The 23,855-nt window shown below is 34.4% G+C and overlaps 1 protein-coding gene across 1 annotated transcript in view; it reads left to right on the top strand.

Moving 5' to 3' along the window:
* Positions 1 to 19,123, top strand: part of LOC118196522 (tyrosine-protein kinase Src64B-like) — an 82,857-nt gene extending 63,734 nt beyond the window's left edge. The window contains exons 8-11 of the mRNA XM_035367982.2: positions 3,541 to 3,800; positions 3,910 to 4,060; positions 5,716 to 5,847; positions 18,767 to 19,123. Coding sequence (XP_035223873.1) covers positions 3,541 to 3,800; positions 3,910 to 4,060; positions 5,716 to 5,847; positions 18,767 to 18,975 — 752 coding nt within the window. The 3' untranslated portion in view covers positions 18,976 to 19,123. The remainder of the gene's footprint in view (positions 1 to 3,540; positions 3,801 to 3,909; positions 4,061 to 5,715; positions 5,848 to 18,766) is intronic.
* The last annotated feature ends 4,732 nt before the right edge of the window (positions 19,124 to 23,855 follow it).

Genomic DNA, 23,855 nt, shown 5'->3' with positions numbered 1-23,855 from the left:
TGGAGAGCATTTTATATTACAGGAACAGCTGTCCGATGGTTAAACAGTGGTCGTCCACGAGCAACCACGACAGCAGATGACCGGTATATTTTCCTACAGGCAAGAAGGAACAGGCAGCAGACAGCAAGAGAAATCTCAAGACACATTTAGCAGGCGATTGGACAACCGATATCGCGTCTTACCGTGGCCAAGAGGCTGCATGATGGTGGTCTGTTTTGCACGACGACCTGTGAGGTGTACACCATTAATACCTGCTTATCAGAGAAGGCGTTTTACGTGATGCAGGGAACACCAGAATTAGACCAGTAATCAGTGGGGTTGAGTAAGTACTCTTTACGGATGAGAGTAGATTTAGTTTGAGTGGCGATTCTAGACACAGCTGGAGAGACAGGGAAACACGCAATATCCCTTCCAAAATCATCGAAAGGGACCGGTTTGGAGGTCGCGGAGTTCTCGTTTGGGAAGGCATCATTCTTGTTAGTCGTACAACCCTCACATCTTCCAAGGATGTTTCGTCACCGGAACCCGTTATTGCAACGAGATTCTCCTTCCTTACGTGCGTCTTCTCAGAGGTTCTATGGGTCTTCAGTTCATCTTCATGGATGACAAGGCTCTACCTCATCACACAGTTCCTGTGTGAAGAGGTGTTAGAGAATGAGGATATTTAACGTATGAAATGACCGGCAAGGTCTCCGAATCTAAATCATATCGAGCATGTATAGGACTTTCTAGGGAGACGAGTGGCAGCATGTAACTTATTGCCAGTAATGATTCCGGAGCTGCGATTGGTGTTACAAGAGGAATGGGCAGCAATGGCCTAACAACTCATTGAAAACCTCATACTCAGCATAGACAGATGATATGAAACATGCACAGGTATACCACAGGATATACATTGTATCATGTGGCATACCTGTTTGGTTATACTTTAGAGGCTTCGACTCTAAGGTATAACCAAACAGAATAATACCTGATCATCGGAAGAAGATCTACTACACTAGCTGCCGCCACAGCCAGTGCGTGCCCTGCAGAACAGCGGCATTTATTGAAAGCATAATCAAAATGCAAATACAATGCAATTTTACGTACACTTAATACATCTTTGCATTCAGTGCTACGATTATATTCAATTAAAACAATAACACAAGCAAATGTTGTCACGATGCTATTTTCATTATTACAAGGCTAAAAAGAAACGCAAAGCCTATTAATGTACATAAACAAAATTTTGAAAGGGCTGTCCTTTTGTATATGAATTCAAGTTTGCTTTTCTATATATACTTATAAAAGCTCATAATTCGATACTAATCTAATAATAATTCTGTTAAAAATTTTCAGAGTGCAATTGATTCAAATTAAGTCACTAAATTATTTGTAGTTGACATGCCTGCAAAATTATTATGTTCGCAAGTCAAGTTTAATAAAGTAATAAAAGTCAAAGTTTTTGGTCTTTTGAACTGTTCTAAATCAAAACTTTTGATTGTCAGACCTTTGAGAACATAGTTTCAATTCCTTGAAGATGAATAAATTTTCACTGTAAATCTGTTTATGTGTTTATGACCAAGCAGGCATGTCGTGAATAAGAACACAGTTCGTACATTAGAGTTCAGATGACATAATGTTATATACTGTTGAGAAAGATAAGAATATTGGTGCTTAGTTATTTCAATACACAGTTCACAGCAGTCAGGGGAGATCATATCCCCTACTGAAGGCAGGATGCTTCTTGCTGGACATCTTTCACAAGGATGTTTCTGCTTCTGTGGCATTGTGCTCCATGATACTTTTTCAATAAAGTTCCTTTCTATTCTCTTGATTTCTTTCGTGGGAAGTTCGCTTACATTACCAATGTTTTTACGTCTTGGTGATCTTATGGTATTATTTGTGTTGATTTGGAAAGTTTTCGCACAATGTTATATTGAAAAAGCCGTCTTGTCCTTAATTTTTTCACACCAGTGTATTTTGTAGTACTGTGGCTACTTATTCCAGAAGTGTCATATGGTGTTTGTTTCCAGAAATATTCAAAATGCCGTTAATCATGGCAACAAAACTATCTCAACCGCCTTTTCGATCACTATTGAGTTTTTTTCTCGAAGAACCTTTTATATTTTAGGATATTCTTTATTCGTAATCAAACGAAGACTTATGTTTTAATTTTTGCAGATAGTTTATGGAAGAAATCCTACAAAGGTAGGGGTTAGCTCTGTGTATAGAGATATGACAAATGTTTTCATTAAACTGTATTTAATGTGCAGTAGCGGCATCAGATTCTTCGGAGATCCAACAAAATCTCCCACCTGATATTGTGGTTCTCTGTAAAAATTTTAATTCGTCGTGTCTAGTTCCTCCTCTTTCAGAACAGGCAGCAAAGAAATTTTCTGAAACCGGTTTGCTCAGGTTAGGTTAGGTTATCTGAATATGACACACCACAGAAGGGTTATCTACCAAACTGCACGAATGCTTTCGTGGAAGCCTTTCTAATACAGATTGGCTCGTATTTACGTTACACATGTAGAAAATCAAATATATAGCCAGCCTTTTCACGTAGGTTCGAACCGGTATCAAATTACTTGTATTCAGCTGTCTTAACCTCTCTGTTACTAGTGTGACGAAACAAGTTTGAAGACGCTATAAGAATGCCTCCAATTCGAAGTCTTTAATGACTTTCCTGCCGTGCTCTTCAAAACGCGTAATTATAACGTAAACTTGTAGTAAAGGAGAGATTGAAATTTAATGACCGGTCCGTTGTACTTACGATCGGTTTAAATATAGAAGAAAAAAGTTTACTAATAAATTTGTGTATTTTTCATACATATGCATACTGAAAAAAGTACAGTTTAATAAAACTGATAAAGATAAAACAAACCGCATCATACAAAAATCAAACGAGTTGCTTAGTTCCATATAGCCTTTCTCTTTCGTTTTTCACGTCCAAACTTTTTTCACTAAAGTGAGCTATCAAGATATTGGTACTTTTGCAAAAACGCAGACTTTTCCGATAAATTCATAATACACGTTAAAATGAAATTTCAGCAATTGATTCTTCAAAAAAAAAAATATCTTATGATTCAGACGTAGCAAAATGAGTAAGCTGCAGAATTGTAAACTGAAGATACGATTACTTTATCGGAGAAAATGCTGCAGTTTTCTTTTAATCTGCTAGATTATGCATTGTTCTCAAAGGGTCACGCAGTCGCTTTGGTGGTGCTGTTGTAACGAAGTGCAAGAAAAAAAATAATTTAATGAAAATTGTTCTACTGATCCGAAAAGCAAAATTTTAAAAGAAAATGAGTAATTTCCATCTTTTCAAAGCGCAGGCTGCTGTAAAATGATAATTCGTGCCGAAAAACGGAAATTGTGTTACATTTTATTCGTCTACCGTTTTATTTTTTTGTCCTTCTACATTCACCATTTTATTTCAGTTGGGAAAAACTAAGCTTGGCTTCGTGATACCTTTAATTATTATTATTATTTTTTTTTTGTTCAAATAGATGCTTGAAATGTAGCGTTTATTCTCTAACTATAGTTTTTCACACACAGGTTACTGGAATGGAACTCTAGAAGTAGCTATCAAATGTGTGACAAGTCATGGTGTCCAATCTGAAGACTTCAAACGCGAAGTTGCTGTAATGAAGGCCATAAGCCATCCGAAAATCGTGCGCTTATATGCTGTTTGTACAGAAAGAGAACCCTACTGTATAATTATGGAATACATGCCCAAAGGCAATTTGCAGCAGTATCTTAAAACTACGCACGGGCAGCTGTTGAAACTGCCTTCACTAGTAAATATGGCAGCTCAGGTATAGAGCCTATTTATAGTTACATGACATAAGTGCTTATGATTATAATAAATATTTATGATATTTTATATGCTAATCGCTCCTTTTTTTCTTTGTAACTGCACTTCAGATCTGCGATGGGATGCAATATCTAGAATCTAACAACTTAATTCATAGAGACCTAGCAGCTAGAAATATCTTGGTTGGTGAAGGAGACATTGTAAAATTGGCAGATTTTGGACTGGCCAGGATAATGGATGAAGCTGTTTATGTAACCAGTGGTAAGAAATCATAAAGATTTATGAAAGAAGGAAGTAACTGTTCTTTTGTATTTACTTTTTATTCATAAACTTATAGAAGGTCTGAAGGAACGTTCATACGCATCCCTTTTACTTCGAAATGAACATATACACGTAAAGGTCTCTCTCTGTCAAAATGGATATATCCAAATAAAACTGACCGCAATACGCTCTAACAGAAAAATAAGGAAATGAAATCGAATTTGAAAAATGCAGTTATGCAAGATTGAAGAAAATGGTCATTTACAAAGTTATAGAACTTTAACTTACCGCTATGAATCAACATTCAGAAATGGACCACAGGGAAGTAATTATTAGTTGTAAAGTTATGGGAAGCTTTTTGATTACAAAAAGCATTGCAGTATTAGAAGCATTGTTACAAATTAGTCAAAATTGAAAAGTAGTACTATGTTAGTTAAAGTATTGAGGTATTAATTCATGCGCACCGCTAATCCCTTTCTTTCTTAGGTTTGATATAGTAAGCTCATATATCAAGATAGGGTATCTGAAGCGTTAACATACATGAAAAATGAGGACTTTCTTTTCTTAAATAAAGCGGAAAGCAAGACATCTAAGGTAAAGTTAGAATCAAGGTATAAATACTTTAATTATGAAAACAAACATCTGTGTCAAAACAATTATTTACATTTTTGATATGGAATAAAATATTAATATGTACAGTAATTAGGATTTTTGAAGTAGAAAACACGATAAATGAGAAATATTCTCGCCGGGACTCGAACCTGGACCTCTCGAATACGCGCCGAGTGTGCTACCTTTACACCACGAAGGCATGCAGAACGGAGTGAGAAAATAACCTTATATGCTACCACTTTTAAGGGTGACTGGGGATTAGGGGGACCCAGTCGCCAAATCCTGGTGGAGAAGAATCGTCATCCACCCTCTTTTTCGTTCGGGTGCCACTGTAGAGACATTAGGATTTTTGAAGTAGGAGATATGAATAAATGCCCTCGCCGGGACTCGAACCTCGACCTCTCGAATACGCGCCGAGTATGATAGCGTTATACCATGATGGCATGAAGAAAGGAGTGAGAAAATACCTTACATAGTATTCCTTTTAAAGGGCGACTGGGGACTGGGGGGACCCGGTCGCCAAACCCTGGTGGTGAAGAATCATCATCTACCACCTTTTAGTTTTTTTTTTTTTTTTTTCTTTTCTTTTTTTTTTTTTTTTTTTGTGTGTGTGTGTGTGTTGTGTTGTGTGTGTGTGTTTTCTTTTAAGGCATTTTGATTTGCATAACGTATCGTTTAAAGTTACTTTCTTATTGGTTAGCTAACAGCATAAGGATTATCCTAGACATTTGATAATCAAATAACGCGTAACTGTTAATTATTAGTCATTAGTGCATTTCTTTATGTCGACTAAGTGTTCAGTAGATAATACTACCTAATTTAACCGTTTTCTTCTAATCTCCCTTCATTGGAGGGTTAGATTCGATAACTTCCATAATATTTTTACCATATTCTCTGTAATCGCATTTGTTAGATCTGACATATCTGCTTGGTTACAAGTAGATCTAACGTGTACAATCTGTATCTTTATTCTTAAACCAGGGTTGCATGCCAGCTTTCCCTTAGACCCTATATATTTTATATATTTATAAGATTATTTTCAGGAGGAAAACTGCCAATAAAATGGACGGCACCAGAAGCTTACACTACTGGACAATTTAATATAAAATCAGACGTCTGGTCCTATGGTATTGTTTTGTATGAGATTTTTACTCATGGAGGCACGCCTTATCCAGGTAAGAAAAGATTAAAGTGATATTAATGAAATGAAATGCAAACGTAAGTTGTTAATAAGCTATGCAGTGTATCAGCAATGATCCATTGCCTTGCATTACAAAATGGGACAGTGTATTAATAACAATACATTACATTTCAAAACAATATATTTATTACAGCCTTTCAATTAGTATTGATAAAATCGAAGAGAGTGGAGAAAAAAGAAGAATTTTAATAGAACATTTTTGGGTACAAATTATCACTAAATAAAACCAGTAAATTTTTTTAAAGCAGCTACCTTCATGTAATACTTGACATTTCATATTAATATGTTGTAGACACTTTAGTTATTTGGAAGAATGAAAGATGGAAAATTAGCAAACGCCTTCGCCGGGAATCGAACCACGGACCTCTGGAATACCGGCCAGAACCACTAGACTACAAAGTCACGCTAGGAAGACGGGAGAAATACCTTATAATGTTAATGACGTTATTAGATCAAAATCGTAAAAAACAACCTTATATTTAGCGTAGGTATAATGAAACACTCAATCGATTTCGAGGGCAGCTAAAGGTCCCTCCTCATCAGGAGAAAGAAATACATAGAAAGAAGAAAATAGGAATCACAGAAACACGTGGTGCTTATCAGCACTGCACGTGGTTATAACTAGATTTTTAATCAGAGTTGCACTGGCCGCCTACTTTTACTGAGCCAGGCTGTCTGATCAAGCATAAAGAAATATTAGCGAAGTTAAAATAGGGAGCGAGGGGCAAATGCACATTACGCTCAAAATCTGAACTTCAAATAATGGAAAGCAACCACTGAACGGATTTTTATACCCTCTGGTAGTACCAAATGCGAGGAGGTAACGCCATCTATCGGCAAAAATAATTGAATTAAGACAGTAGAATTTTAAAGACATTAGGAAGGACTGGATTGGACTTCAAATCATTAACTAAACTTTCTAAATCTTTGTGAATGTAAAAAGCCTCAAGAAAATCCAATTAGATGAGGATATTCAGACTGGTAAAATAATAAAACTTCAGTAGTCTTATAATTTAGACTGCAAAAAGAGTGAAAATTTTTCGTTCAGATAATTAATTCTTAGACACATGTATAAATAACAAGAAAATAAAAGGCTTCAAGTACAGTGCCGTAAAAGCATAGAACATTTATTGAAATGTATGAAATGCAGCTAAACAGAAGCTCTTTCCTTTTAAAATCGTGTAAGGAATTACTGCATTCCCTCTGTGAAAGCTGTTGTGGTTAAGTGACTAGTACTTTCAGCTACTCTTGGAAGATCCACTACTGGAATCTTGGAGATGGCACAGTTGACTTTTTACGTTTCATGCTTTGAAATAGCCTCATGGTCTCTACAGTGATACTTCAACAAATGATATAATGGATGAGAACTCATCACCAACTGTGTTTGATCAACGAAATCTTGTGCCTTTTACAGTCCTATAAATTGGAGGATGTCTCTTATCCTCCAATTTATAGGACTGTAAAAGATGAGTTGTCTCTTATGATGCATTTCTATGCGTGACATTATATTCAGTTAGTAGTGTAGGATCTGTAGTTCGAATCCTAGTGAAGACCCAGTTGATTTTGCACGTTCCCTATTTTGGAAAGCCTGACATTCTCTCCATTTGTAAATAACAATGTAATAAGCGGCTGTTTTGCCAACAAGACTATCAGCCTATTTGCTCTTTATATGGAAATTATAAACTACCAGCGATACCCAGCCAAGAGACCACCGGCATTTATTTATATAAAAATTCTCTTGTAAATTTTTATACATATACATAGTTTTGTTACATTTTTCAGTTACATATTATTATTTTGTTACATACATGGTTAGTTTCTTATTACAATTTACTTTTCTTATTACATTTACAATTTTGTTATAGTTTCTTACAATATAATTGCATTTTATTATGCTATATTATTACAGGTATTTTGAAAGATTCTGTAATTTATTACCATTATTAAATTATTACAATTAATTATTACCATTTGTTATTTAAAATAATTAAATAATAAATGGTAATAATTAAAATTATTATCATTAAGTAAATTATTACTATTTATTATTTGTAATTTTTGTTACAATTTATTATTCCATAAATATATTTTGTTATATGTCGTTACAATGTATTTTGAAATGATCTGTGAAATTAAATAATAGAAGATACGTACATTTTATCAGAATACAAGAAGAGAAAAGAAAAACAATATATATGCATATTAATTTATAATGAATATAGTAAAAGAATAATGAAATAAAATATTAATAAAAGAAATAAACAATAAAATAAGAATAAAATTAAATATAAAGTAAATACTATAAAGGTTACAGTATTAAGGAATATAATATAAAACTATAAAACAAATATAACATTAAAGATCATATAACAATGTTATGCTGGATTTATAATAATATTGTTAGGTTGCTTTTAAATTGTCACAGATGAGTATCAGATATGTGAAGAGCGCATGCACTTTCTTTTGTAAGATTCTGCACCTGATTAGTTAATTGAACCATAGTACTTTGTGCTGTATAATGTCTGAGACGTAAGTTTCTTTTTATGTCACAGTCGAATAAATAGTCATCAAAGTCTCCTTTACTGCCACAGATGCAGTTCTCTGTATGATGCAGTCCAAATTGATAAAAATAAGCTAGATTTGGGCTACGGTCTGTTAATAAAAAAGCTATGGCTCGGGTTGTTGCTATTAAATTTCTTGAAAGGTGTGGTAGGGAAATACGAATTCTTCTGCCTGTGTCTGCTAGGGTCAGTTGGACTTCCAAGCTGAGAGTAAATCTTGCTCTAATTTGCGGAACGATATTGCATATGGTATAAAAGTTAAATTTTTCACAGAACCATATGCAGCTTCTTTGATTTTTAAATCTGCGATATCGTTTCTAACTATTCTCATGTGTATTATTGTCCACTGTAGTTTAGGTACTATGGAAGCATAAAAGTTCGTTAATAAGCGATTAATATCTCTTACTAACGGAGCTCGATTTTGAGCAGTTATGCCATGTATACTGGATAAGCTGTTTGTTATCATTATGCTACGGAGTGATTCTTTGGAAGTTTTATTGCTGCTTTTATTACTGTTAGCTCTGCTTCAAAGACAGAATTATTATTGCTCAGTTTCGTCCTCCAAGTTTTCATCGGGCATCCACTCTGAAATGTATGCAAACTCCTATTTCGGTTTTGGAGCCATCTGTATAAATTTAAAGAGGAAAAGTCTCTGTTGCATAAAACTGGTTGAATTGGTATAGAATTGGTTAGCAGATTACATATAAAATGGTGTTGGTGTATTTAATTATGGCAAAGCACACGAGGGCTATCTGCCTAAAGGGAGGGATGCCTTTCGTGGAGGACTTTCTAAGGGAAACTGGCTCGTATACACGTTACACATGGGGAAAACCACGAAAACGCCCATGCAGCCAGCCCGTTCGCGGGATTCGAACCTCAGACCGAACTACCAGTGTTCAGCGCCTTTACCGCTCGGCCGCTGGTGGGCCACATATAAAATGTTATGAGGGATTAGATAATTTGTGTTGTTATACGAGCACGTTTGTTGAAGTCTTGCTACTTTTATTAGTACTCATACTTTTTGTAGAGTTAAGGTTATTAGTGGTATGACAGGTAAAGTTTGTAGGGCATTTATGGGAGTTGTTCTGTAGACTTATTATTGAAAGAGGGAAAAGTCTTTGAATGGAGAGCAGGTGCTTTGTGCACGTTTATTAAGATTCCGTCTCCAGACAGATGCACCATGTAATATTATTTTTCTACTCGTATAATAGATTACCAGATTTTTTGTTACCCCAGGTACTTGTTGTTGCAAATCTTAATGAATTAGAAAGTATGAGAATTGTAGTTTCCAGATAATTTATGTGATGATACTAGATTTGCCGATTATCTGTTGTTATTCCAAGAGATGTTTTTCCCAAATGCTATTTTCCCTTGTGATATTTTGATTATTGGTAGTAGCAGATTTCTTTAGAGATGTACCCAGTGTGGGAAAGTATAGCGCTTTGCATTTAGGAATTGATATTTTCAGGTGAAATTCCTATATCCAGCTTTTGAGTATCTGAAGAGATGTATTGGAATTTTCTTCTATTTCTTTTCTGTTATTTCTTTGAGTTATTAAAGCGTAGATGTAGGAATCTCATTGTCTTGCCGAAAAAGATGAGAAATAATGTGTTGAACTACATCTGATGACGATGTTATTCCAGGAAAAATCTATTATAGAAAGAAGAGGTGATATGAAAACTTTGTTATGAGCTATTTTAAATGACGATCCATATTTGCCTTAGTATTTGAGCAAAAGCCTTGCCAACTTTTCATTTTTTCAGATCTTATATTTATTTATTTTATAAAATGCTGTTATTATTAACAATGTACCAAACGGAAGGTATTCACCTTTTACGAGGAGATCGTCTGCAGATGCATAACAATGTTTTTTTTTCTGCTTTAAAAGTTTCATTTCTGCTTTAAAAAGGTTGAATTTAAAAATTTTTAGCAAAAAGAAAACTGCGAAAAATAAATGTTGGTGTTTTAATAGGGTCGTCTCAGTTTTATGGAATTACCAGTTTCTCTTTAAGCAACAGTTATAAAAATGTTTTTGTGTTAATCTTTCGAGAGGAAATTTGCATGCTTTATATTTGCTTCTTAGGGTTCTCACTGCTTCGTTCTTTCATTAAATTTTGATTCCACCAGTTTGACTTTTCTATAAGTTGTTCTGTGCTTATATGTAGTGTTGCAGGGGTTTATTATTGTTTAAATAAAGTTATCCATAGACTTATTCACTTTTGTTTTTGTTGTTGCTGTTTCGAAAGATATAATAATATCTTTTGATTTATCTATTTAGTTAGTTTTGAAATGCCTGTGGCCACAATAAGATATTTTAAATCGACATATTGTCATAAAACTTAAGCTCTGCTAGAGTTGAATGTTAATGTATCTGATCGTTGAGCGATTCTTGATCTATTATTTCCATTTCCAAAGTAGAAGTGCAATGCTTGGCGTGGCTAGAGTTTATCCATCCAGCTTTCGGGCTATCAATGTTGAGAATGTTGGAAGATTGCCTAATGTTAGTGTAGATAAATTCTTTTCCTGGATGAATTATAAAAGTTATTTACCTCTGTGGTTTTCTTCTCTTCCTTCTCTCTGTGGTTCCAAACTTGACAGTGTGCGTTAAAAAACTCAGGCTATTATATGATTAAAATTAGAAGAAAGATTAAATGAATCTATTTCTTGTACTATTTCTGTTATGTCAATTGATGGAGGAGCATAAAATGGTGTGCAGTAAATATGAAGATTTAAATTTTCTACTTTATTGTTACATTATAAAAATTTACTGACACTGGTACTGGGGTCATGGGACCTATATAAATTATCGCCGACTTTGCAGTATTTGAAAGAAAGGAGAACATTCCTGTTGGCAATTCTAAGTTTCTTGCAAGTGAGATATAATCTTCTTGAACAAAAACTAGGGTTGCATTCCTTTTTTGCACACGTTTGAGAGCATGAAGTAGAGTGATTCTAGCTCCTTACAGATTTAATTGAAGCATATTCAAAGAAACTGTGTTATCAATTAGATTCACGCTATTTGATGTCATTTTACTTGGCTATTAGTTCCTTTAGTTTGTATTTGTAGGTACGACAGTTTCTGGCTTTTGCGCTGTGCATGTTATCGAAGTTTGTGTCTTTAACCTGATTATTTCTTTTGAAGTTGATACAAGTTATCTTATCCTTATTACAATTTTTGTAAATGTGTTTTTCAGTACAAAATGAGCAAAAGTTTAATTGTTGAAAAACTTCGCCTGGTGGCCAAGTCCTTGGCATTTGAAGCAGAGAGTTAATGAAATAAGGGCTTAATGATGCAAGAGGTGAAGCCTAAGAAAAGTTTATCTGATGTTGTTAAAAGTTGTTGAGAGGGGATATCTATAAACTAGTTATTCATAGAATCTGAACGCATTAGATGTGTTCTAGGTGACATAACCAAGCGCGGGGAACTGAAATATTTACTGGTAGAGAACAATATTGTAGGGTTCCCCTTAGTTCCCTATATAGTTATTTTAATTTTGGTATCTGTTCTGAATTCTTTTTTATTTCCCCTAGGATTTCCTCACCAGTATGCAAATTAAATAGGTAAACGAGAGTACTTAAACGGTGAAAACGAAAAAATTAGACAAAGCGTGCTTTCGCTAGTGTAGCGAAGGTTTGCTATTTTGTCTTCCAGCTATTCATCTCAGTAGGGCTATGAATTCTGGCCGTCTAGTTAGTATAAAGCTGGTGTAGGTTTCTAAATCAGACTGTTAGATTAAATTAAATTGTGCAGTCTAACATTTCACCTTACCTTTTGAATTTATTGTTAACTTACATTTAAATTCTCACCGCCAATCGTCAGTGCTGTTAACCGTGCCTTTCTGTTAAACAGCTGTGATTAATAAAAGGGCTTTTACGCACTTTCCCTATTGTGTTTATCTTCACGCCTGTGCGAGAAGTCGCCAGGTTAGACTCTGAGATCTAGACACATTGTATGATAGCAAAGTCAGATCTTACAATATATCTTCAGCTGCTGCTGAATTTCGTACTCTAAAGATGATAATTCTTTGTTTTACCTTTTGAGGAATACACGAGGTTACTGTTTCTGTAATATTAGGAGTATTATTTATGACTTTTTTTAGTTTTATTAAATTTTTCTGATTTTTCGCAGCCTATTAAGAGTTCTTTAAATCGTGTAAATCTGGTACACTGTATTGTAAGAACTAATTTAACAGGTGTTTAATGGTTTTTAAGTTTGAAGCTGGAAGAGGAATCTTTCTGGGTCTTTAAATTTTAGGAGGATGACGTGATCGCTTTTCTCGGGAACATGAGTTTTTGCGGAATTATAAGTGAATTGTGGGCGCTCAGTAATTTGACCTCTATTTCTCTTCTTTTTACAAGATACTTCAATGAATGGAGCTTCCTCTTTTAGTTCTTTCTGATTATTACTAGCAATCTGAGGTGCCAATGAAGTCGGTACTATAACTGAAGAAACTGTTTGGGGGAAACTAGATTGTGAAGGAAGTTCTATTCCTTCTATTCTTCTAGTTCAGCACAATATATTTCTCTTTCTATTGCCAGTTGTCTACATTCTTTCGCGAAGTTAAGCAATTCTGTGGAATACTTATTGTTAAGTTTATTTTTGCTATCAGATAAAAGGGCTAGAAATTGGTCGCATTAAGCGCCGGATAGTGGGGATAAATTTGACAGATGAAGAAAGTAAATCAGAAGCTATCTAGAATTTCTGAAGGAGCACGGGGAGATGGTAGGAGCTGTTAATGTAACTGGACACGCTGGAAAAGTGGATGTTTTCTTTGGAGACATTGATTGTAAAATAACAAGAGAAGAAAATCTAATTGCTGTTCTAATGAAAATTGCTATGTTTTGTTATCACTCTAACTAAAACAAATTTTACATAGAGTTTGTAAGAAATGGTAATAACTTTATAGCTATAGAAGAGATGAGTTATAAATTCTAAACTAAATGCTATTGGTATAATTCTTAAATGCGATATAAAGATAACAGATAAAAATTTATTGTTTGTTTTAAGCTAAAATTTGAAGCGTGAAAGAAAGTCATTATTGCAAAAATATTTAATATTGTATATATTGAGCTTGTACTTTGTTTGTGCTATTAAGGAGATGTGAATAAAATTTGTTGCAGAGTTCTGTTGAATAATAAATAGTACTAATGGTTAGTAATAAACTTAGTAAATAGTACTAATAAACTAATTAGTTGGAGAGTGCTATTTATTTAAATAAAATATAACTGAAAAAATAATAATGGTAGAAATTAACAGTTATCATTTAAACCCTATAAAAGTATTGCATGCATAATATCAAATACTAAATGTGAGCAAGATAACAATGGCTCCTATTAATTTAAAAATGAAATATTTATACATAGAATGTAAATAAGTGATTCTGTTGACTTAATATTTTTAAAATACTACTAATAAAAATATATCAATGGAAAGATAATTTTAAGCAGTAAAAGTTATCACTGAGTTTTAGTAAAAACTGCTAACACCTTCAACTAAAATCAAATTAAAAGCTCATAACCAAACGTTAAGACGTTTGTCAATTGTTGAGAACTGTTGAAAGTTTAATCAATCAGGTTGAAGAATAAAAACTACAATAATTTGCAAGTGTAAGTCCAAATGCAATGAAACTTACATCAGTCGAATCCGCTCTGATATTAGCTTTCTGGAGATATTAGTTTTGTCCGATAGAAAATACTTTATACTCTTTTAAGAAGTTTAACGTAAAGAGCTCAAATAAATGCAAAAAGATGTACTATCTCTACTTGTAAGTGAAAACCAATAGAAGAAAATATCACACAATCCCTCTCCAACTAGCTTATATCGTACATTTTAAGATAGCAAATATTTTAAGGGAGCTAAACAATCGCAAATAGGATTTCTTTGATTTTTGACAGTTTTTAATTTTGCTTTAAGAACAGCCTTATTAACTTAGTTATCCCAGAGCATTTGATATAAACTAAATTTTTATAGCAATCAGTAGTAATTCTTTCATAAACTGAATTTTGCTTTTGTTTACAATGTTGTTGACTAGTCATATACCTACGATGTTACGTCTGGCTATGTATAAACCATACATCAAATATTCACTTCAACAAAAATTTATATTAGCTACATAAAGTTAAGATGAAAGATCCTCTAAATCAGAACATAATCAGGCTAGTTAAAACTTTATAAACCATAACTGCATGTTAACATATAGTCCATCAAAGTGCAAGTGTTTCATGCAGAACATGCGGAATTAGACCAGAAATTGTTTCTGTCTAAAAAAGGACACAGTTTTACATTTTGTTGTGATGATACGAGTATATTTAGATAACTGTAAATACATTTTCTTATGTTCCACTCTGTTAACTGGCTTGAAGATATTCGAAACATTTATTCACACATTAAATGATTTTTATACGGTAGCAGCATTGAAAAATCCCTAATCCAAGATAGTAGAATAATTTATATTTTGATTTGTGAGCTGGTTTGAGGATATTTGAAAATCTGTCGAAGTACCGAGTAATTTTTCTTAGAATTTTGAAAATTTGTTGGTTTCAAGAGCTTTAAAGAAATCTTCAGGTACTGAAAATTATACAAAACCATTTTACTTGGAGAAGTAATAGAAGTTGGTATAATCATCATCACGAACAACTAATAAACTTAGACCTAGTACCATCTCTTGGCTGTATTAATCGGACTGAAAATATTATTGATTTTATGGCTTTAGAAACTTTACACTTTATGCATGGTTTCACAAAGAAATTTTGTACATTTATTTATCCCCAATTATAGTCAGCTATTTTAAAATAGGTAGTTTAATGTCGTAATATCTAGTCTCTTATTTACGATCGTAACTTAGGCGAACATCACAGATGGGAGCCGAAGCTGTTGTTACCATGGATACGAGAAAGGTCAGAGTCCTTGTTCTAAAATAAACAGTTTAGAGGGTTTTTTTTTTTTTTTTTTTTTTTTTTTTTTTTAACTTTAACAGATTATAGATTAGATTTTTTTTAACTTCCTTTTTAATGAAATTAGAATAACACATTATAAGAAACAGGCCTTTATTATCTGCAATCCCTTACCATTTCCCTAACAATAGCAAATTTTTGTTTTTAAAAGGAACTGAAGTATAAAACGAATTAGAATCACATATGCATCCCAATTTAAATGCATACTTTTATAAATCATCTGTGTTTATCATGTAAAATGGAAAATATTTCTCTCTTCCAAACGAATCAGATAGATATGTAGAGGCATAAAATAATTCAGATACAATAAAAGCACCAAACCTTTGTGAAAACAAATTGGCCTTGCAAACGGTCAATTTGTCACAACCACACTAGTGTGCAAGACTTAAACAATAAATTCATTTTTAATATACAAGCATGAAATTGTTGAGAAGAGCTTTTTGCGATCAGCACAATGAAAATACAACTCAGTAGAAAGGTGTTGCATATGCAAATATCTACACCATGACGTCAGACGGACGTCAGGGCATGCAAAACACGAGGAGTCAACGCGAGCATTGCAAAGCAACTTAAAAAGAAGAAAGGAAGTCGCATTTCCGAGCATTCTTAAAATATTCCAGGTATTCACGAAAGTGATATGCAAAGGCTTCTTGAAAACATCAAAACTCCCCTACACGTAAAAGAAGCAACAGTCTTGATGAAGGGCGTAGTTTGACATCTGTCGCCAAGAGTTTCGAATTCATAAAAGTGTTTCACGAGCTTCGGATGCCTTCCAGACGATAGGTAGAGCTGTAAGAAAAGCTGATGGTGGTCGGGAAAGAAAAACAACGGGACTGATGACCTATATATCGCCTTGAAGACGAAAATAAATCGAAACTAGGGATCCAGCAATATTTCTCAGCAGTTGCGCATAGCAGTCGGATGACAGGCATCCCGGTTTACTATGGCCCAAAGATTTCATAAAGGCGGCCTAGTCACCCTATTGCAGAGGCGGGCACTTATTTAATAGACAAAAACTGGGCCCTCCATTATTGGGGTAACGTCCTCTTTATCGATGAGCGAAGTCATAATCCCTTAGAAAGGCCCTTTGGTTTATTGTTCTCCCTCTTGTACAGGCAGTTTTGGTACCAATGCTATTCCGTCAAAGACGTCGTTTTCCATTCGTTCCGTACGGTATTTCATCGCGCCGTTTAATTTTTTTTACATCCTTTTATTATCATTTAAGTACTACATTGTGCTTCTCTAGTAGGAATTTCATGTATCCCAGTTGATTTTTTTGCGAAATTAGGCCAAAACCGGAGAACCTGCTTGCGTTTTGCACCCTAATGTATATTGTAATTATATGTAAGACTGTAAATATTCAAAATTCTTCTAATGTTCAATAAATGCCGGTGTTGCGGAGGAGAGGCCTAGTCCTCTCTCCTAGTACTTGCTATAGTAAGTGGAGCTCGCGAGGTCTAATGAACCACATAATATACTTGGCGTCCGATCGGGCTTCACGTGACCTCATGGGATGTAGTTTTCTGTGATAGATAGTGCCCCAGCTGGCTAATGCCCACATTGCCAATGGTCAACCAATGTGTCTCCACTGCACTTCAATCTGATTCTGATTAACAACAACATTTTAGGCTTCCCTGCCCCGTGAACTAAATCACACTACAGGTCTACTCCCCCTTTGGGCACGTCGTGGAGGTTCAACCTCCACTATTACCCTCCAGAGGAGCAGCGCACCACCTGGAATTCACCAGCCAGCACCGTTCGTCTAATGCTCCTACCAGTCGCATGGGCGAGCCCGTCGCAGTGGGCCGTTACCCAGCAAACCGGGGGGAACCAAGCCCTCCGGCTACGGTTCCACACCGCTCAGGACATGCCAGTCCCCGAGGCCGGCCAATAAGTGACCTTTCCCAGGGGCTTCAGAACCATCAAGTTCATAAATTTTATCCCCCGTGGCCGAGACTGCCTAGGTACATATCCTAGCCAGTAGCTTCGCAGAGTTCTCTACGTCGACCCCCGGGGGAGTGATTCTGATTAAAGCATTATTATTCACATCACTCTCTCTTTTATTTCTTGTATTTTCTTCTCTGCACACTAGTACATGAGAAGTGCGTTTTCGGCCTACATTGTTATGTAATTCCGAATCATCTTTGAGTAACTTGCTCATCTCTGAAGTTTGTATACGTTTGAGCTAATCCTCCTGTATGCATACAGTGTCCACAAAATTTATTACGCGACCTTTATTTTAGCAACCGTTGGTCGTAGACATATATTTCTAGACACGAAAATGCAAGTACTCATGTTTTGGTATCTTCGAAAATAAAAAAATCAACTGTAAAATTACGAAATTTATCTTTTTATACCCTCCTCCAATCTTTATACTTAAATTTTGGAAAATATATTTCTCCTTATAAAAAATAAAACAAAAGCGTTTTGTTCCCGTACCACAAAAATTGATTCAAATATTTAATTTCAAAATTTAGAATAATTAAAGACATTTTCAACTTCCTTTTAGATAAATTATAATAATTCGAGGTAGATTTTTTCCACCTTAAATGACATTCAACTGTTTTCTTTTGTAATTTATTAATGCGTAGCATTCTTATTTTTAAGTTCAATACAATTGATTACAAATGCATGTAAGTGCTAGGCTTAAAGAATTTCCACAGAAGGTAATTTAAGTTTCCAAAGCTAATAGTATATTACTTATATCCTAATGAAATTGTATTACTTTAGAATCATTATCTAGTAATAGCACAACAATTCGTTAAACTAGAAATATTTTTCGTTATTCGTTTTCATTACTGAAGCCTATCTCTATTTCCTAGAACACGAATTCTATAAAATTTTCTTGATAATATACTCGTATCTTTCAAATAAAAGAAAAAAATTATAGTGATCAATGCTTTTTAATATAATCTACAAGAAAAACTTATTTAATGTTTTGGTATCATAAACCTTTCCCTTATCTATTTTTTTGCTTTTAGTTACATGCAAGAGCAAGCATTTCGCTTTCATATTGTGTATAGCACTTGAATATGATCTTGAACTTTGAAATGAAATATCTGGGTCAATTTTTATCACTACTCAAATTTTTAGTATATTTTTCATAATGGGCATAAAAGTTTCCTAAACAGAAGTATAGGGATCGGTTGAACATATAAAAATTAAATTTCGTAATATTTCCCAAAACAATTTGTTTTTAATTTTAAAATGCCAAAACATGAATATTGACGCAATTTGAAACATACTGTTTTTGAAAATATATGTCTACGACAAAAGGTTATAAAAATAAAGCCTCGGAAGAACTTTAGTAAACACAGTTTATATAACGTTATATACTTGCATTTATATTCCTTGACTTATCTCAGATTCATTTTTCAGGTATGAAAAATCAGACAGTTTCCGAGTTGATAACGAAGCAAGGTTACCGTATGCCAAAACCTACTGACCCTGAATGTTCTGATGCTGTTTACGAAATAATGTTACTCTGCTGGAGGACAAACCCAGATGAAAGACCAACTTTTGAATTTTTATTTAACTATTTCTCAGATTATTACATTAGTTCTGAAACAAATTACAGAGAACTATGAAAACATAAACGAATGTCTCATGATAATTATATAACCATTATAAAATGCATGGAGAAAAAATAGCTGACATATCGCAGTTGATAATGTTGCAGCAAATGCAAACTGAACTACACTGTAAATAAACCGGCCAAGGATGCTTACAACTATATTTAATGTATGGAATTAATGTTGCACCGAAATTTCTTTCTTTCTCTAATTTTATTCTGTTGTCTATATTTGTACATGCAAATAAGTCTAATTATTTATGTATAACGGTTATTTATATAATATTAGGCCTGATACCAGCTTAAGGCTGCAGTATTCGGGCGCAAAATCTTAGATTTTACACAGCACAAAAGTAATCATCCTTATAATTCCACATGATCCTTATAATTCCATATGATCTTATTCAAACCCAGATCAAAAACTTTCGGGATCAGTATATGACCTAGGGTAGAACCTAGGGATCAGTTTATTTTGGGCTCCAGGTGAATGAAATATTATAAATTCAAATCGAAGAAAAACCTTTATTCAGCTGCCGCTTGTCAGAATAACCTAATAGACACCTTATGACGGCTGCCTATGTCACTTGTAGCCGATTCTGATCCTATTACCTATCCCTTTATGAAAACAAGAAAAGTTGTTACTGAAGGCTCCTGAAAGTAAATTTGTTGGGGGAACCGATGCCAATATCCCCAAATTTATTGGATCAGATCCTAGTAATAATTATTTAGATAATTATAGCGGAGCGCAAAAGACCGTCTCTCTTCTGGCAGGATACTTCATGACAAAATTTTCATATTGTAAATAGCTTGATTTATAAACAGATAAATAAATAAAAATTTCCTCCGAATTTTTCTTTCAGAATCAACAAAACGGAAATATTATTGATTCAACTATTTCATTTGCTCATTTATAAGCAAGTTGCATTATTATTGATAACATAATGTTAAGAGACAATAACACGCCAAATAAATACTAATTCAGAAGACAAACAACAAAATTCCTGGGGTATTTATAAGATTCCTTGCCAATGTGGTTTAATTTACATTGGCCAAACTAAGAGAGCCTTAAAATTTCGCGTCAAGGAACATGAGGCATATGTTAGAAAAAAGGAAACACAGAAATCTTCTGTTGCGCAACATTGTTGGTCCGAAAATCACACTTTTAAATTTTCTGCTGCCAAAATTATTCAAAAAACATCTTCCATTGGAGAACTGGATTTTCTAAAGGCATTTCACATTCATAAAAATCTTTCTGTTCTAGTTAACGATCCTAATTCCAATCCAAATTTGCCTTCGGCCTTTAAAGAAATTATGTTTTAGTTCTGGTTTCACCAACAGATGACGCCACTTGCTTATTCTTGTCCAGGCTTTCTTATCTTATCTAATCATTTTTTCCTATCTTGTTCATTTGCGGTTTTGCAGCTGAGGATGGTGGTTCGGTAAAACCATCGAAACTAGTCCTGTGAAAATTTTGTAAATATAACGCTGATTTTTGTTGTTTGTCTTCTGAATTAACATAATGTTAAATGAATACATGTTTTAGTTTAATAACAGGAGTAGAATTTTGAAAGTTGCATTGTTCGTGGATATCATTAAACTGAATTACGGTTAAACGTCTAATATTCCTGCATACATTAACGAAAATTTCTGGCAATAAGATGGCTTTTTTTCCTGTATCCTATAGAATGACAAAACTAGACTTATAGTAAATGTTAAGTGTATTCTAAATTTCTTATCATACTTTTAATATACCAGCATAATATAGTGATGTCTATCAGAAAATAACCTCTTCTGTCTATTGAATTCAACCTGCCATCTTTTATTTATTGATGGAAATATAGGAATATACGGAAAGGGTTCTGAACAGTGAAGTCTGAGGTGAAAAAACTCATCCGTCTATATTCATTATAAAGTTATTCCCAGTGTCTGCGTTTATACGCTTATGTTGTTTTGACTCATCTAACATCCTGATGCTCGTCCATAATGTAGACATATTATTTTCATCAATGGATCATGAGCATATCAGAAATGTGTTGATACTATATACTGCATCCTAGTATTATTGCCATTTTAAAATTGTATCCCTAGAGACATATTCTCTTAATAATTAGAAGCTGTATAAATCATAAACATTTCTACTGTATTTGCATATGTTCTCATCATTTTCATTTTAAAATATACATGTGGTGTTCACTTCGTTTTCGTATATCACAAGAGGTCAAACTCTCATACCTACAGGTACGTTCATAATCAGACATGTTATCTACCACTTAACGTATGTTTATATGATATATTATCTAGCGATTAACTTATCTTTATATGTTACGTTATCTACCGATTAACTTATCTAATCAATCTAAGAGCCATCACAAGAAATTTGTTTACTTGTTTTCCGAAGTTACAACTTGACATCGCACCTTAATTCTGTATTTCTGTATTTCCAACTACAGAATAAGGCTGATGAATCTTCTATTTTTCTACGCTAAATCTATTACTGTTCCCCCTCGAAAGTAATTATTTCCACTTTTGAATACCACAATGTTAATATTTTATTTAATTCTCTTAGCATTACTACATTTAATTCCTATGATTTAGTTGGAAAGTGACCGCACACATAATTTTATCCCTTGGTAACTAATTTTTAGAACGCATATTCTTCTTTACACATCATGAGTGCAATATGCCCCCCCCCCACATTTTTATATAAATTGTCACTTGGTTAGACAATGGCTGAAGCGGAGAAATAAGCAACGCATGTTAACACAGCGATATGAAGACAGAAAAGTTATTCTCTATCTCAACATATAACTTAAAATGTTGTCGGTTTTTAGCTAAAGCTTGATTTTGATAGGATGGAAGTGGATTATAATTCAATGCTGTTTATTGTGAATTTGGATATTTCAATGGCTGTTATGTCGTGGAGCAAAAACAATTTTACTTCACACCTGACTGCCACTGGCTCCGACATAGCAATGTGAATACTCTACATCTAAAATTTAAAACACCATTTCAGAATTTTAGATGTTTATTTAATAGAATTCTATTCATATATTTGCATACACACTATAAATACAATAAACAAAATTTGAACTTATCTGCACCAGCGTGACTAAGCCTGGCATAATATTCTGAACTCGACGCAACTTTAGGAGGAAAATTACCGCAAATTCAAACACAAGGTTTCATCCCTTCCAACGCAGCTAATTTTCTAAATATATTTTACTAATATCTGTAGCGGGACAGCGGATTCATTTCATTCACCCAAAACTCAAATGTGGTGACGCAATAAAAGACGCAAAAAAAAAACATCGACTCAAAATCAAAATATTAAAATCTGTAGAATATCATCCGCTGTTGCCATTCCAGCACTGCCAAGTTTTTCTCCCTGCAGCTGTTGCCAGACTTATCCTCGCTGTATGATGAGAAATACAACATCTTCCCACCGATTTTCTCAAAATCAGACATTGCGCAAAATTTTCTTACATTACGAATAAAACAAAACAGTACTATGTATTAGTTTAGAAAACACATAAAAGAAACTCGGTTAACATACAATATATATGACAGATCATACTAAAATGAGAACAATAAAGAATAAACTTCTAATTAAAGTCATTGCTAAAGAAAAGAGGATATAAGTCCAAAACGTCTATATTGTACATTATTTCTATGAGCATGTCCTTGGTTTTAAGAGTCTACCGTATCTAGATCTGTTTTCAGTTGCCAGAGTTAGCATAGGATCATTGGTAGTTGAAACTTCTAGTGGATACAGTTTTTTTATTGGTCTTACAAAATATCCACTGCTTGTTTTTACCTGTACCACTCTGGTAACCCCATCTCTACTACTGAATATTTTACAATTTTGCCCATTGGCCACATTACACGTTTTTTATTGTCTAGTTCTATGAGGACTACATCCCCCACCTTTAGGTTTTGACATGAAGCGCTTGCCTTCTGCACTAGTTGAGCCAGATATTCCTTGCGGAAGCGACTTCTCAGTTCTTGTCTCAACGTATTGCAGTAATTTACACGCACATTCAGTTTCTGGGAATCGATGTAATCCAGATCTGGTACCCCCACTTGTTTTATGTCTTGCAAAAACAGGGAAGGTGTCAGAGGTACGAGCTCTTCCGAATCATCATAGATGTATGTTAAAGGACGGTTGTTTAATGTGGATTCAACATCACACAGGACGGTCAGTAACTCCTGGAAATTCACCGACAATCTCCCTAGAATTCGCACGAGAAGAGTCTTGGTGGAACGAACTAAGCGCTCCCACAATCCCCACCACCACGCAGCCGTAGGGGGGGTTAATTTCCATTTCATTGGAAAACACTCGTTTTCTGTGATTTTTCTCCAATCCAGGCATCTCAGAGCATTGTCTGCTCCGGTAAAATTGGTTCCGTTATTTGAATACATTGTCGCAGGACGGCCTCGTCTGGCAATGAACCGTCTCAGAGCCTGTAGAAACGTTTCGGTACTCAGAGAGGTGACAGGCTCCAGGTGAATTGCCCGGTATACGGCGCAGGTGAACAAGACGACCCAAGCTTTACTCTTTGGTCTCAGAAGTAAAGGTCCGCAAAGATCGACTCCAGTTGTTTCAAAGACTGCCGAATCTCTTATTCTGTCAAGGGGTAACTGGATCGGAGGGGTAAATAAAGCCTTAGCGGTAAATCTCCTACATACTACACATCGACGTACGCAAGATCTTATATTACGTTTCGACGAAATGATCCAGTATCGCTTTCTTAACTTAGCAGCTAATATCTGCACTCCCGCATGACAGTTCTTTTCATGATACTCTCTTATGAGGCATTCAGTTAAGTAATGCTTGGACGGAAGCAACAGGGGATAAAGGAAGCAGAATTCATCATCACGTTCAATGATTTTAGTTTT

Source organism: Stegodyphus dumicola, chromosome 9 (assembly GCF_044657685.1).
Source record: "Stegodyphus dumicola isolate Sdum_Otavi_A_Nest chromosome 9, ASM4465768v1".
Lineage (NCBI taxonomy): Eukaryota > Metazoa > Arthropoda > Arachnida > Araneae > Eresidae > Stegodyphus > Stegodyphus dumicola.
Note: the sequence above shows the minus strand (reverse complement) of the source record. Positions and strands in the feature narration are given on the sequence as shown.